Source organism: Lycium barbarum, chromosome 3 (genome assembly GCF_019175385.1).
Source record: "Lycium barbarum isolate Lr01 chromosome 3, ASM1917538v2, whole genome shotgun sequence".
Classification (NCBI taxonomy): domain Eukaryota; kingdom Viridiplantae; phylum Streptophyta; class Magnoliopsida; order Solanales; family Solanaceae; genus Lycium; species Lycium barbarum.
In genome coordinates, this window is record NC_083339.1 from 137,433,280 (window position 1) to 137,445,189 (window position 11,910).

The following is an 11,910-nucleotide window of genomic DNA, read 5'->3' on the forward strand; positions in this document are numbered from 1 at the left end:
GGGGCGTGACAGAATGTGAACTTGACGATATTTGAAACTTGTTTGAAGTGTTATGGTGTAGTTATATAAACTACTCCTACTATGATTATCTTAGTAAATTTATTAAATGGATTAGATATTTATAAAAATGGGCAGCCCCTTTTTATTTTATTTTATTATTTTTCATCCTTATCTTACTAAGTAAAATATATACCCTTTTGGCTCTTACCCCTCCAATTTCGTTTTCTCCAAGGAAACACGACACCAAAACCCCTCTCCTTTCATAATATTCATCCTCCAAATCAATCATCAAGACTTACTTTGGTTGAGCCCCAAACAACTCCACACGATTGAGGTAAGTTACAAACCCATTTTTGGATTGGACTGCTATTAGTGTTTTCAGCATAATTCCTTGTATAAAGATTAGTTTTAAGTGATTCAAGATGTTCTAGAAAGCTATTTCATAGCCCTACAACTTTCATTCAGGCTCCAAAATCCAGTTTTGCTTGTATTTACTCGAAAGGGGGTGATGAAGTACAGGGCAGGTGATGCCCAGATTTCTGTTTTGCAAACCCTACATGTATTGCTGTTAGTATTTTGAGTATGTATTTTTGTACAAAATTGCTATGGGAGTGATTCATATTTCTCTGAAACCCCAAGACATATATCTACAACTTTCATTAGGGCCACAAAGTCTATTTTTGCTGTTTACCCCTTTGAAACTGAGCGACAGTACAAGACAGTAGTACTGTCCAGAATTCCTGTTTTGATAGTTTAGGATGATTTTCACTGATTTCATTTTTAGTTTCGACGTGCTGAAACTATTGAACTTAAGTAGATAGTTGATTGTGTCTTTAAGGTATTTATGCTCTTGTACAAGCTAAGAGGAATTGTTTGACAAAGTGGACTTTGGTTGGTCTATGGCGTAGGCGATTTGAACTCCTCAAGTTGTGGTAGAACTTGTTGTGTGGTAAAACGCCAAGGTTTGTGTATAAACTTAAACTTGAAATATCTTTATTTTCTGGAATTTTTGAAGTATCTTGATGAGTTGTTTCCTTACTCTTCATCTTATATCACTGTATGGTTATTATCTCAAGTATTGCAAAACTTTCGCTAAATCGCCCACTTGTACGAATTGCTTGATCATTTTGCATTCTTGTTGGGACTTTGTCCTTCTTGTTGCGGTGACTTTAATTTGTCATCGATATCGGCATGCCTCTCGATTCGAATCTTGCCCATCTTTACTTTGGATTTACATTTCGTCTTGATGATGGATTTTCGTCCATTTTCGAGTACGAGTGGAAAGCCACTTTCAACATGGCTCTTGATTCTCTTGACTATTGGGTGACGACCCTTCTTGATTTGGGGCTTCGGTCCATCTTGATATTGATTGTGCTTGGTGTGATGGCATGACGTACATATTGGACAAAATTGGTTAATTGACAAACTCTCTTGAATTGAAGTATAAGCTTTCTTGATACTTGAACCTTTGAATATTGATTTCGGCATTTGGAAACTCTTCAAGGTTTTGATAGTTGATACTTTGATATACTTGTTTACTTGAATTATTTTTATGTCATTGAGCTACCTACGATGGATAAGGGAATTGGAGAATCTAATGGCTCCAAGCCCAAAGTTTATACACCACTAAGTTTTATGCTTAGCGATAGTTGTTTTCTATCGTAGGTAATATACGGGAAGAGGTTTGAAGATGGCCATTTGGAGTAGACTTTTTGGGAGCCTTAGTGAAGATCACATTTGCATATGCATCTAGGTCTTGTAAAATTTTGGGGGCTTGTACATGATCCATATATAACACTTATGTATGAAATTTTGGAGGCTTGTTAGACACAAGACCATATGCTTGTAACTTGACCTTGGTGACTTGCTTTGCTATTTTAGGGTGTGCTTCCAACCCAAGTCATGCCATGTACTGGGTTTACATTTTGCCTTGTAATTATGTACAAAGGAAGATACTAGTTTCTGTGATAATCGCAAGTTTGAGTTTCATGTATCCTATGGACCCGCAGTGGTGTTGATTTGAAAATATAAATTTCAAAACGAAGTTTCTTAAATGTGTTGACTATTTGAGAAATGCATTACCATTTTAAATTGATACTCTGATATTGTATTTCATCTAAGAAATTTTTTCGGAGGGTACAATGAAAAAAAAAATGTCGCACTTTCAACCCTTTTTCGCATGGCCCTATTTCCGCTATTAAATATTTTTTGTGAATATCTTTTGGCATAAATTTCTTCTAAACTTTGTAAGTATTAAATTAGCTTCTGTTTCGTAAGTGGTATCCTCCCAAAGGGGATGCTACATGACTTGATGGATTCGTTATGACAGTTGCTTAACCATATCTTGAACTAAGAAAATATTGATTAGCTTACATCACGACGTCTAAATGTAGAGATTATAAACAAAATATTTATTGTGTGAGAAGTAGTTTATCCTAAACCTATAAAAGTTCGTTATTATTGTTGCTTAACCGTATTTTGAACTAAAGAAGATATTAATTAGCATACGTCACGACATTTAATGTAGAGATCACGAACAAAAAATTTATTGCGTGAGAAGTAATTTGTCTTGAGCTTGATGTCAAAAGTTTGTTATGACAGTTGCTTAACCGTATTTTGAACGAAACAAAATATTGATTAGCGTACGTCACGATATTTAAATGTAGAGATTATGAACAAAAATTTACTGCGAAAAGTAATTTATCCTAAACTTGACTTTAAAAGTTTGTTATGATCGTTGTTTAACCATAATTTGAACTAAACAAAATATTGGTTACCTTACGTCACAATATTTAAATGTAGAAATTATGAACAAAAAATTATTTGTGAGAAGTAATTTATTCTAAACTTGACTTTAAAAGTTCGTTATGACCGTTGCTTAACCATATCATAAACTAAATAAAATATTGATTAGCTTACGTCACGACATTTAAATGTAGAGATTATAAACACAATATTTATGGTGGGAGAAGCAACATATCCTAAACTTGACTTTAAGAGTTCGTTATGACATTTGCTTAAACAAATCTTGAACTAAACAAAATATAAATGACGATTTATTGTTACTTTGTTTAATCCCGTCTAGTGATTTATTTTTGTTGACAGGGGAATCCGCAACCGCTACCCTTCGGATGCGCATAAGGTAAACTGTCTTCTGCAGAGAGTGTTGAACCTGATATACCCCGTTTAGGTGATCGTCTGCTCAACCAACTCAGCCATATCGTCTGCTCAACCAACTCAACCACTCTTGCGGATCTAGAGTTTTTTTTAACACCCCTAAATAAAATAAAAGAATACATTATGGTTCTCATCCAAGTACTGTTTGATCCAGGCTCTCATAGATATCTTTATTACACAATAGTCCCCAATGTATGCGAAATCAGTACAATTTCCACTTCATGTGCAGCGTCCGGATACAGTGAGACTTGTTATTCGTAATAATGAACCGTGAATTACTATAATCTCAATTCTTAGCCATGGGGCATTATAAAAACGCCATAAACCCAATGAACCTTAATCAAAATCTTAGCATAGCATAGCAAACACTCTCCTTCTCCTGCCCACATTTTATTTTCTTGCCCCTGTTAAGAATCCTGGGTTTTGATTAGATTAGATTAGTGCTGTTTGTTTGTTTGGTTTTTTCAGTGGAGTTGCGTAAGCATGATGAGATGGGAAAAGGTGGCTGGACATGGAGGTGGTGGGCCTGGAAAAAGGTGGGGCCACACCTGTAACGCTGTACAAGGTGGTAGGCTTCTCTATGTTTTTGGTGGTTATGGCATAGACAACAGACATACCAACAAAGTTCATGTTTTTGACACTGGTGAGTTGATTTTGTTTCTTTTTATTTTTCTTTTATTTATCAAGTGAAATTTACTTGTTTCTGTGTTTCCTTGAAATGGTTTGTGTCAATTCTTGTTTTCTTGTGGCAACTTTCAGTTTGCTTGTTTAAGGCTTGCTTCTTTATGATTTTTTTTCTCTGAAGATTTTGTGGCATTTTTCAGTTGGTTCTTGTTTTTCTTACAAATTCAGTGTTACTTCTTGAATGGGTTTCAGGATTTTCACCTTCTCGTTGCTGTCACTAATCAATGTGTGTTTTGAGTTCATTTTGTTCCATCTACTGATCAGGATTGCTGCATCAGGAATAGGAGGGAGGTTTTATAAATCTATACTTACATTTTTATTTGTTTGTTATTTTTCAGTTAATAGAATATGGAGCGAGCCAGTGATGATGGGAACATTGCCCTCGCCAAGGGACAGCCACAGTTGTACAACACTTGGAAAATATCTGATTGTGTTTGGGGGCACAAATGGGAGAGAGCCTCTTAACGATTTGCATATCTTGGACACTTGTTAGTGCTTTTGATCTTACAAACCATTTCTTTTATTGCTTAATCTTTAATAGTTCCCTATGTTGTCTGTGTAATGCTACATTAAAATTAATCTATAGTCTTCTAGTTTGAGGACAAACCCTTAAGTCATTACACGTTTTGCTGCTTTATCTGCATTTCTCTGTTGCTGTGTAGTACAAAAAATGTGGACAAAAACAATTGTGTTAGAAAGAAAATCCATGAAGTGCAGTAATTCTGGTTATCTAGGAAGTTATGTTGCATTGTGTTCTACGAGAGTGAAAAATCACCATCAATACTCCGGCTAACCGGTTCAGCTCTGAGATAGTTCTTTATTGCATAGATCTGGCGCTATGAACAAGATTTAGGGTGGTCTTTCATATCAGAAACCATGAAAGAGCTTCAAGATAACTTGTTATTTTCAAATGTGCAATGTTTTTCCGAAAGTTGATACCATGTTATGAAAAATGTTCTGTTCTTCCCTTTGTTTGAATTTTAAAAGTTAGCAGACATTTGGTATTCGATCAGTTGTTCCAAATGATTTACACACTACCTAACAATTTGCTGAATCTACATTCTTTTAGCTTTGAATGCATGGATATCACCCAGTCTAAGAGGTGGCCCTACTCCAAGGGAAGGCCACAGTGCCACACTTATTGGTGAACGGCTTTTCATATTTGGTGGATGTGGCAAATTCAATGACACTGAAATATACTATGATGATGTTTACGTATTGAATACAGGTCTATCTCTCTCTCTCTGTTTGTTATTAAGGTGGGTAATGGCAGACTGCACTTAGCTAGTATAGTATCTGCAAGTATGGAGATCTTTTATTATGACTTCTGCATAACAATGTGATGGTGCGAACAACTTTAAAAACCATGGAACTACTGATAGAAATATGTGGGCATTGGGGAGGGTAGGAATACAAATATACAAATTCTAAGTTCTTACTTGTGATAGCAATGGAAGAGGGAGTGAAGAAAAACAGGAGTTCTCTTACGAATCGAACACTAGCTATTTTAACTAATTGTAAAAGAAACTTCCGCCGCTTAATAGCTTATATTCTAAGAGGACTCGATGGTTGAGAAGATGATTTCTTCTAAGGTGAACTCAACTTGTTCTTATCCTATTGTGTTCATATGTATTTTCTATTCTACTGCCACCTTAAACACTAAAGTCTTGCACAATAGTTAGAAATCCAGTTTCAAGATCTCATACAGCTGTTGCTTTTCTTTTCTATAAAGTTTATGGTCTTGAACATATCCGTGGTGGTGGCTATTTCTTAAACACGTTTTTTTAAAACTTCTTCGCATTTTTCAGACACATTGGTCTGGAAACACCTTGCGCCATCAGGCACTCCGCCAAGTAAGCGTGAGACCCATGCTTGTTCCTCTTGGAACAATAAGATGATAATCATAGGCGGTGAAGACACAAACCACAATTATCTGTCTGATGTTCATGTACTCGACACAGGTATTTATGGAACTCGGTCTTGAAGTTAAATATAGAAAAGGTTACACTTGTATCATAGTTATTTTCTAGTACCAGGTGTGCATTTTATGACTATTTTTGCATCCTGTTTCCATAGATACCCTTGCTTGGTGCAAGTTGAACACTACGGGCCAGATTTTCCCACCGCGAGCTGGGCATACAACCATTTCATTGGGCAAGAACTTGTTTATCTTTGGGGGTTTTGCTAATGATCAGAGCCTATGTGATGACGTTTACGTGCTTGATGTTGGTATGTAATTTGTTGGATCATATAGCTTGTTAACTCTTTTCTTGTCAAAGAAAAACCAAACGAATGAAACTAATATCCTGTGATGACTTCTGAATGTAGTATTGGACTAAAGTTACAATATTTGAGATGGATATGGGCAAGCGATAATGGCGGAGATGGAGCAAGGGGTTATGCTTGTTTGTGTATATGCTTCTGATTTTCTTTCTGGTGTTGCAGGGCGGGGGGGTTGAGGGGGGACGGGCCCAACTTTCTTTTTGTCTAATGAGAATAGATGTGGTTGAAAATGATAGGAATATTAGTCATGCTTTATTATTTTTGGTCGGAACATAATGTGTGTCCAAAATTTCAGTGCACAATTGCTCAAACAATTGGGAGAAGTAGATCCAGTCTAGCAAACGACCAGAGAAATTGATTAAGTTTGCTATCTTTCATACATTAAACTGTACGAATTTTGGTTTAGCTCATCAAATTTGTATTGTCCCTCAATATCAATGGGGTACTTGTTAAAAAAATTAATTGTTCAAAGACACAGCGCTTCTACATTGTTTTGAAATATTTAGCAAATGACGCTTGGTGGATTTTGGTTAGCATTCATCATCGGTAATCACAACAGCTACGTAAAAACATATGCTGCTGTTAACCTCTAAACTGAGAGTTTCTCCGACTCTCTGTGCTATTTGTCATGATTGTTGTGTATTAAAGGTATTCATGATATTCAATTGACTGTATCTTCGGAATGTCCATGCAGCTGCTGGTACATGGAGTAAGGTCATGCCCACTGGTGAGGGCCCATCCGCCAGATCCTCAGTAGCTGGGGATTGTTTAGATCCACACCTGGGAGGTGCTCTTGTATTCGTAGGGGGTTGTGATAAGAACCTTGAACCATTGGAAGACATGTATTATTTATACACAGGTCAGGTCTATCATCGAATCCTCCGAACAACCCCACATTACTTTCCGTTGAATTTTACTTATTCCTGCTACGACATTCATTTAGAACTTTCTACATATCCAAAAATTCAGTCTCCATCCTCTTGAAATTACATGAGGAATTGGTGATGACCATTAGACTGTATAGTAAGAACTCTATATACAAAGCTCATGAGTTGGCAACAAATGTGGATTATTTCCAGTTTGGTTAATGATATAGGCTTTTATGACCAAGCTTTGATGTATTCTCTTCTTGGTAATTTGAGACATCAATCCACATGTATTTGTCCTCTTCAATCACATGCTTAATTTTGCTTCTGGCCTGCAATTACAACTACTCCTCAGTCCCAAACAAATTGGAGTCATGTCATCATCACACCAAATAAAAGTAAAAGTGAAAAATAAGTTGCGTGCAAGTAAAAAATACTTCCTCCATTTCCAAAATAAATGAATTTTTGTGACTTTTTTTCCTTGATCCAAAATAAGTGAATTTTTCAAGGTTCAAGGGATTATTAATTAAAAAATTTCAAAGTTTGCCTTTCTTTTAAATAGGGCATAATACATAAGTAGGCCCTCTAACTTGGCTCGAGCTTGCAAGTATGACCTCAAACTTTGATAGTGCACAAGTAGGCTTCAACAGCCCACTCAACAACCATCACAATCAAGGCCAATGAGTCAGCCAAGCACTCAACATTCCTCTTCTTTATGCCCAGAAACTTCAAGAGTTTTACCTTTTTCTTGAGTTTTAAGATTCTTTGAGTGCAATTTAGTAACCTAAACTAAGAGCCCGTTTGGCCATAAGAATTATTCACTTTATTCCACAAATTTTTTTCATTTTTTTTTCTGAATCAGCGTTTGGCCATGAAAATTCCAAATACAACTTGAAGTTGTATTCCGGAATTCCAAAAACAAGAAAGACTTGTTTTTAAAAAAAAATCACTTTTTTCACAACCAAAACAACTACATTTCAACAAAAAATACAATTTCAAATGCTATGGTCAAACACAACTCCAACTCCAACTCCAAAATTCCAAAAAAAGTGATTTTTTTTTATTTCTATGGCCATACGCCTACTAACTTAAGTTGGTGATTTTCAGGATTTGGAGCTCAAGGAAAGCAATCGATGAAGAATTTGATCAATCATAGAGGGCTTCATTCTGGCTGCTTGTAGCATTTTTGGCTAAATAGTCTGCTACTCTGTTAGCCTCTGTAAAACAGTGCTCCACTTTGATATTTGCTTGTATCTTCATTTGTTTTATATCTTCCATGATCAGATTTAGCTTGTAGTATAGGCTCTTGTTGTCATTGATCATTTGAACCAAAGAAATTGAGTCTACTTCTAGTATGAAACTAGAGTAGTTCTTCTGTATACAAAGTTTAATCCCTTTCCTAGCAGCCATAGCCTCAGCTTCAACATTACTTGCAAAATGGATAAGTGATGAAAAACCAAGAACAAGGTCACTCTTATCATTCCTCAGTATTCCTCCTATCCCTGCATTAGCATTAGCTGATTTGAAACTGCTATCAGTATTTTGTAGCTTGCACAATGTTCAGTGATCTTGCATTCACATTTAGAAAGTGTAGGGAACAAGCATCATTCCATAAATGACGATTTGTTACTATAGTTCGATATCGTATGCACAAATCAAGCATGCAACACTGCTGATTTCAACCATTTCACTGGTTGATACCTGTGTTTTAAAAGGCGTTTTCGGCGCCAGCCCCGGGGAGAGGCGTACCAAAACGCCTCGAGGCATACCAAAAACGCCTCGAGGCATACCAATGGGTCGTAAGTATCGTGAGGCATAAGCCCCAACCTTCCGGGCATTCGCCCAGGCCTAAGCCCCAACATCCTAGGCATTTATTTAGGGCGTAAGCAGTGACGGAGCCAGGATTTTTCACCAGGGGGTTCAAAAATATAAAAGAGTAAGAAACGAGGAAGCCAAGGGGGTTCAACATCTACTATTTATACATAAAAAATAATTTTAATCTTGTGTATACATGGTAATTTTTCGCCGAAGGGGGTTCGAGTGAACACCCTGGCCACCACTTGGCTCTGCCACTGGGCGTAAGTCTCGAGAACTTTTTCAAATTGAGTCAAAATTTACTTAATAAATCTTTAAAAAAAATGTTGAATATTCAAAAGTTAACTCATAGTAAATTCTCAAACCGAAAATCTCAAAAAGTGATAAGACTTTTCTAACGGTTTATCCTAATTTCATAATATTTTCTCTTTGTTGTTTACGGAGTAACATATATACTTTAGACCTTTGTATGCAAAGTATAAACTACAAAGCAAAGAGTTTTATCCTCCCATTCTTATTATGCTTGCATTTTCCTTCCTTATGCTTTTTTTTCTTCAAATTCTATGTTATCTGTGTCGCTTGCGTTACTTCATTTCCATATCGCTTTGAATCTCTTAGTCGTATCTGACTTTTTTTTATGTTTTTATTGAGTCGAGGGTCTCTCGGAAACAGCCATCCTACCTTGGTAGGAGTAAGGTCTGCGTACACTCTACCCTCCCCAGACCCCACGTTGTGGGATTTCACTGGGTTGTTGTTGTTGTTGTTGTTGTATGCTTTATTTTCTTCAAGATTTTTTTAGCATTCTTCAATTTATCTTCTTTAAGATAGTTTTTAGTTTTAGAATTTCTTTTGGTATCTAGTTTACGTAATATTTTTGAAGACTCTATTATGGATATTTGTATTATGATGAGTATTAATTTGTTATCTAGTTTTAGGTTTTAAAACAATAACTTTATATTATTGTTATTTTTATCTTCGAATTATTAGGATAGAGTTTTATTTTTACAACTCTAATTATGTTTTATCATAGTCGTGTTATTGGTGTAATTCATCTTTATGTCATTCACTTTTTCAAGATTCCTTCAATGGTTCGTGCACATGTTAATAATAGATAATACTGATTTTTTTTATTTCTTGTTTTTTTTATAATTTTAATCTATTTTTTGTTTATATATTTATTTATTAATTTATAAAATACTAAAAATTAAATACCGATGGAGCTTACGGCTCGCCGAGGCATATGGAGAACGCCTTGCCTTACATCCACGCCTTTTAAAACACTGATCGATAGATGCTAAAGAGTTTTTGAGTGAGTTATGGGAATCCTTGTATCGTTATGCCTTGGAATTGCACTTAGCGAGTTTAGAAATATACATTGGTAGTTTAAGAATTTAAGTTATATGCACGGACAATTTAAAGATTCTTTTACACTATCAGTGATAATATGTGATAACAAGTTAATTCCATACTACTTTCTCAGATTACTAAATAGTACTACTAATATTTATCAATAGATGTATTTTTAATTACTTAGGAACCGTTTGGACATGATTTGAAATCATGATAAGAAATTGATTTGAAATCATGATATGAAATCAATAATTTGATATCATGATGATTTGAAGTTGAAGTTTTGTTTGAACATGCAATTTGGATTTCTTAAGTTGTATTTTTTCTCATTGCCCAACAAGTTGTGAAAACCATCAAAAGTTTTCCAATTGTTATACAATCTTACCAAATGAGCAAATCATAGTACATAAAAAAATTATTACGCTACTAGAACGTCTTTCTAAAAAATACAACATCAATTGATCGAGCTTTAGTTCAATAAAAAAGAAAATTGAACATGAGTTGTAGTATAACTACTCTTTAATGTAATCCTCCCACATGGTATGAACAATCTCTTAATATTCTATCTACTTGCAAATCCTTTAATATTTTATATAAATGGTTGATAAATATATCTACCAACTTATGGATCTCTTTTTACAAAATATAAACTTTTGAATCAAGTTTTACATTAAAAAGTTTAAAATCATGATTTGGAATCCCAAACTTTTTGGAGAATTTGGGATTTGAAACCATGATATGAAGTTGAAGTTGAAGTTGAAGTTGAAGTTGAAGTTGAAATTTTGTGCAAATTGCATAAACAAACAGTGATTTGAAATCAAAATATGAAATCATGATTTCACATCGCATGGCCAAACGCCTACTTAATAAATGATTTGATAGCATACTTTTTTAGAACATGTCCTAGTCAACTAGCAATGGTTCGAAGCACTTCTTTTACACTATTTCGTATACCGGGGGGGGGGGGGGGGGGGTGGATTCTATTAACCGTGTTGCAGAATTTAGACATATCTCAAATGAGTTCGTCCTAATGGACAACCCATTATGACCAGTAGGACTTTTGTCAGTTGGTCATTTGTTAGCACAATAGAGCAGATCGAATTCTGTCTTGTATGCAAACAACAGAGGCGTCATCTTTTAATTAACTTTCTGAAAAAAGAGCTCTTTCCATTAATTGCTATTTGCCTCCTTCACTTTTGTTACTCCTTAACCAGAAACAATTGTCTTTACTTCATCACACAACCCATTATGACAAGTAAGGCTTTATTTATTGACAACCTCTTTCAAACCTTTCCGGGGTTGTTTTTATTTGCAAGTAAGTTATTCCGGATTAGATTATAATAAAGAGGTTAAACAATGACAAGATTATTTAGTAGATATATTTTTAATGATAAATATTTTTTGACTAAAAACAAGATAACATAAAATATGTATCTGATTTAAATTAAATAAATTTGAATAAACTTTAGGAGAAAAGCTTTTGTTATATTTTCTTTAAATTTTATCTTTGACTTTCTTAAAATGATTTTAGAAAAAAGCTTTAAATAATGTTCTTTTGTTATTCTATCTTAAAAATGATTTTAGAAAAAAGCTTTAACTAATGTTCTTTTGTTATTCTATCAGAATTGCTTATATCAAAATAAAAAATTACTAATCGTAAAATAAAATAATTTCATATTTTATTTTGAAATTATAATCCCTTATCTTCGTAACAAGTTGGCCCCTCAATACTTCC

General features: G+C 34.7%; 1 protein-coding gene across 4 annotated transcripts; it reads left to right on the top strand.

Annotated features, from left to right (window-relative positions):
• The first annotated feature begins 3,326 nt into the window (after positions 1–3,326).
• LOC132634270 (protein GLUTELIN PRECURSOR ACCUMULATION 3-like) lies at positions 3,327–8,527 on the top strand. 4 transcript variants are annotated; one of them, XM_060350545.1, is made up of 7 exons: positions 3,329–3,820; positions 4,200–4,349; positions 4,931–5,089; positions 5,670–5,822; positions 5,938–6,090; positions 6,839–7,003; positions 8,118–8,527. In XM_060350545.1, exons 1-7 carry the CDS (start codon positions 3,661–3,663, stop codon positions 8,189–8,191), a joined length of 1,014 nt encoding a protein of 337 aa, XP_060206528.1. In that variant the 5' UTR covers positions 3,329–3,660; the 3' UTR covers positions 8,192–8,527. The 4 variants fall into 4 exon arrangements, with proteins under 4 accessions (XP_060206529.1, XP_060206530.1, XP_060206527.1 ...); XM_060350544.1 differs by lacking the exon at positions 8,118–8,527 and having other exon boundaries at positions 3,328–3,820; positions 6,839–7,301; XM_060350546.1 differs by lacking the exons at positions 5,938–6,090; positions 8,118–8,527 and having other exon boundaries at positions 3,327–3,820; positions 6,839–7,305.
• The last annotated feature ends 3,383 nt before the right edge of the window (positions 8,528–11,910 follow it).

Coding starts and splice junctions, on each gene's coding strand:
- LOC132634270 (XM_060350544.1), top strand. CDS start 3,661: ATGATGAGATGGGAAAAGGTGGCTGGACATGGAGGTGGTGGGCCTGGA. Junction 5,090..5,669: donor TGTTTACGTATTGAATACAG/GTCTATCTCTCT, acceptor CGCATTTTTCAG/ACACATTGGTCTGGAAACAC. Junction 5,823..5,937: donor TGTTCATGTACTCGACACAG/GTATTTATGGAA, acceptor CTGTTTCCATAG/ATACCCTTGCTTGGTGCAAG.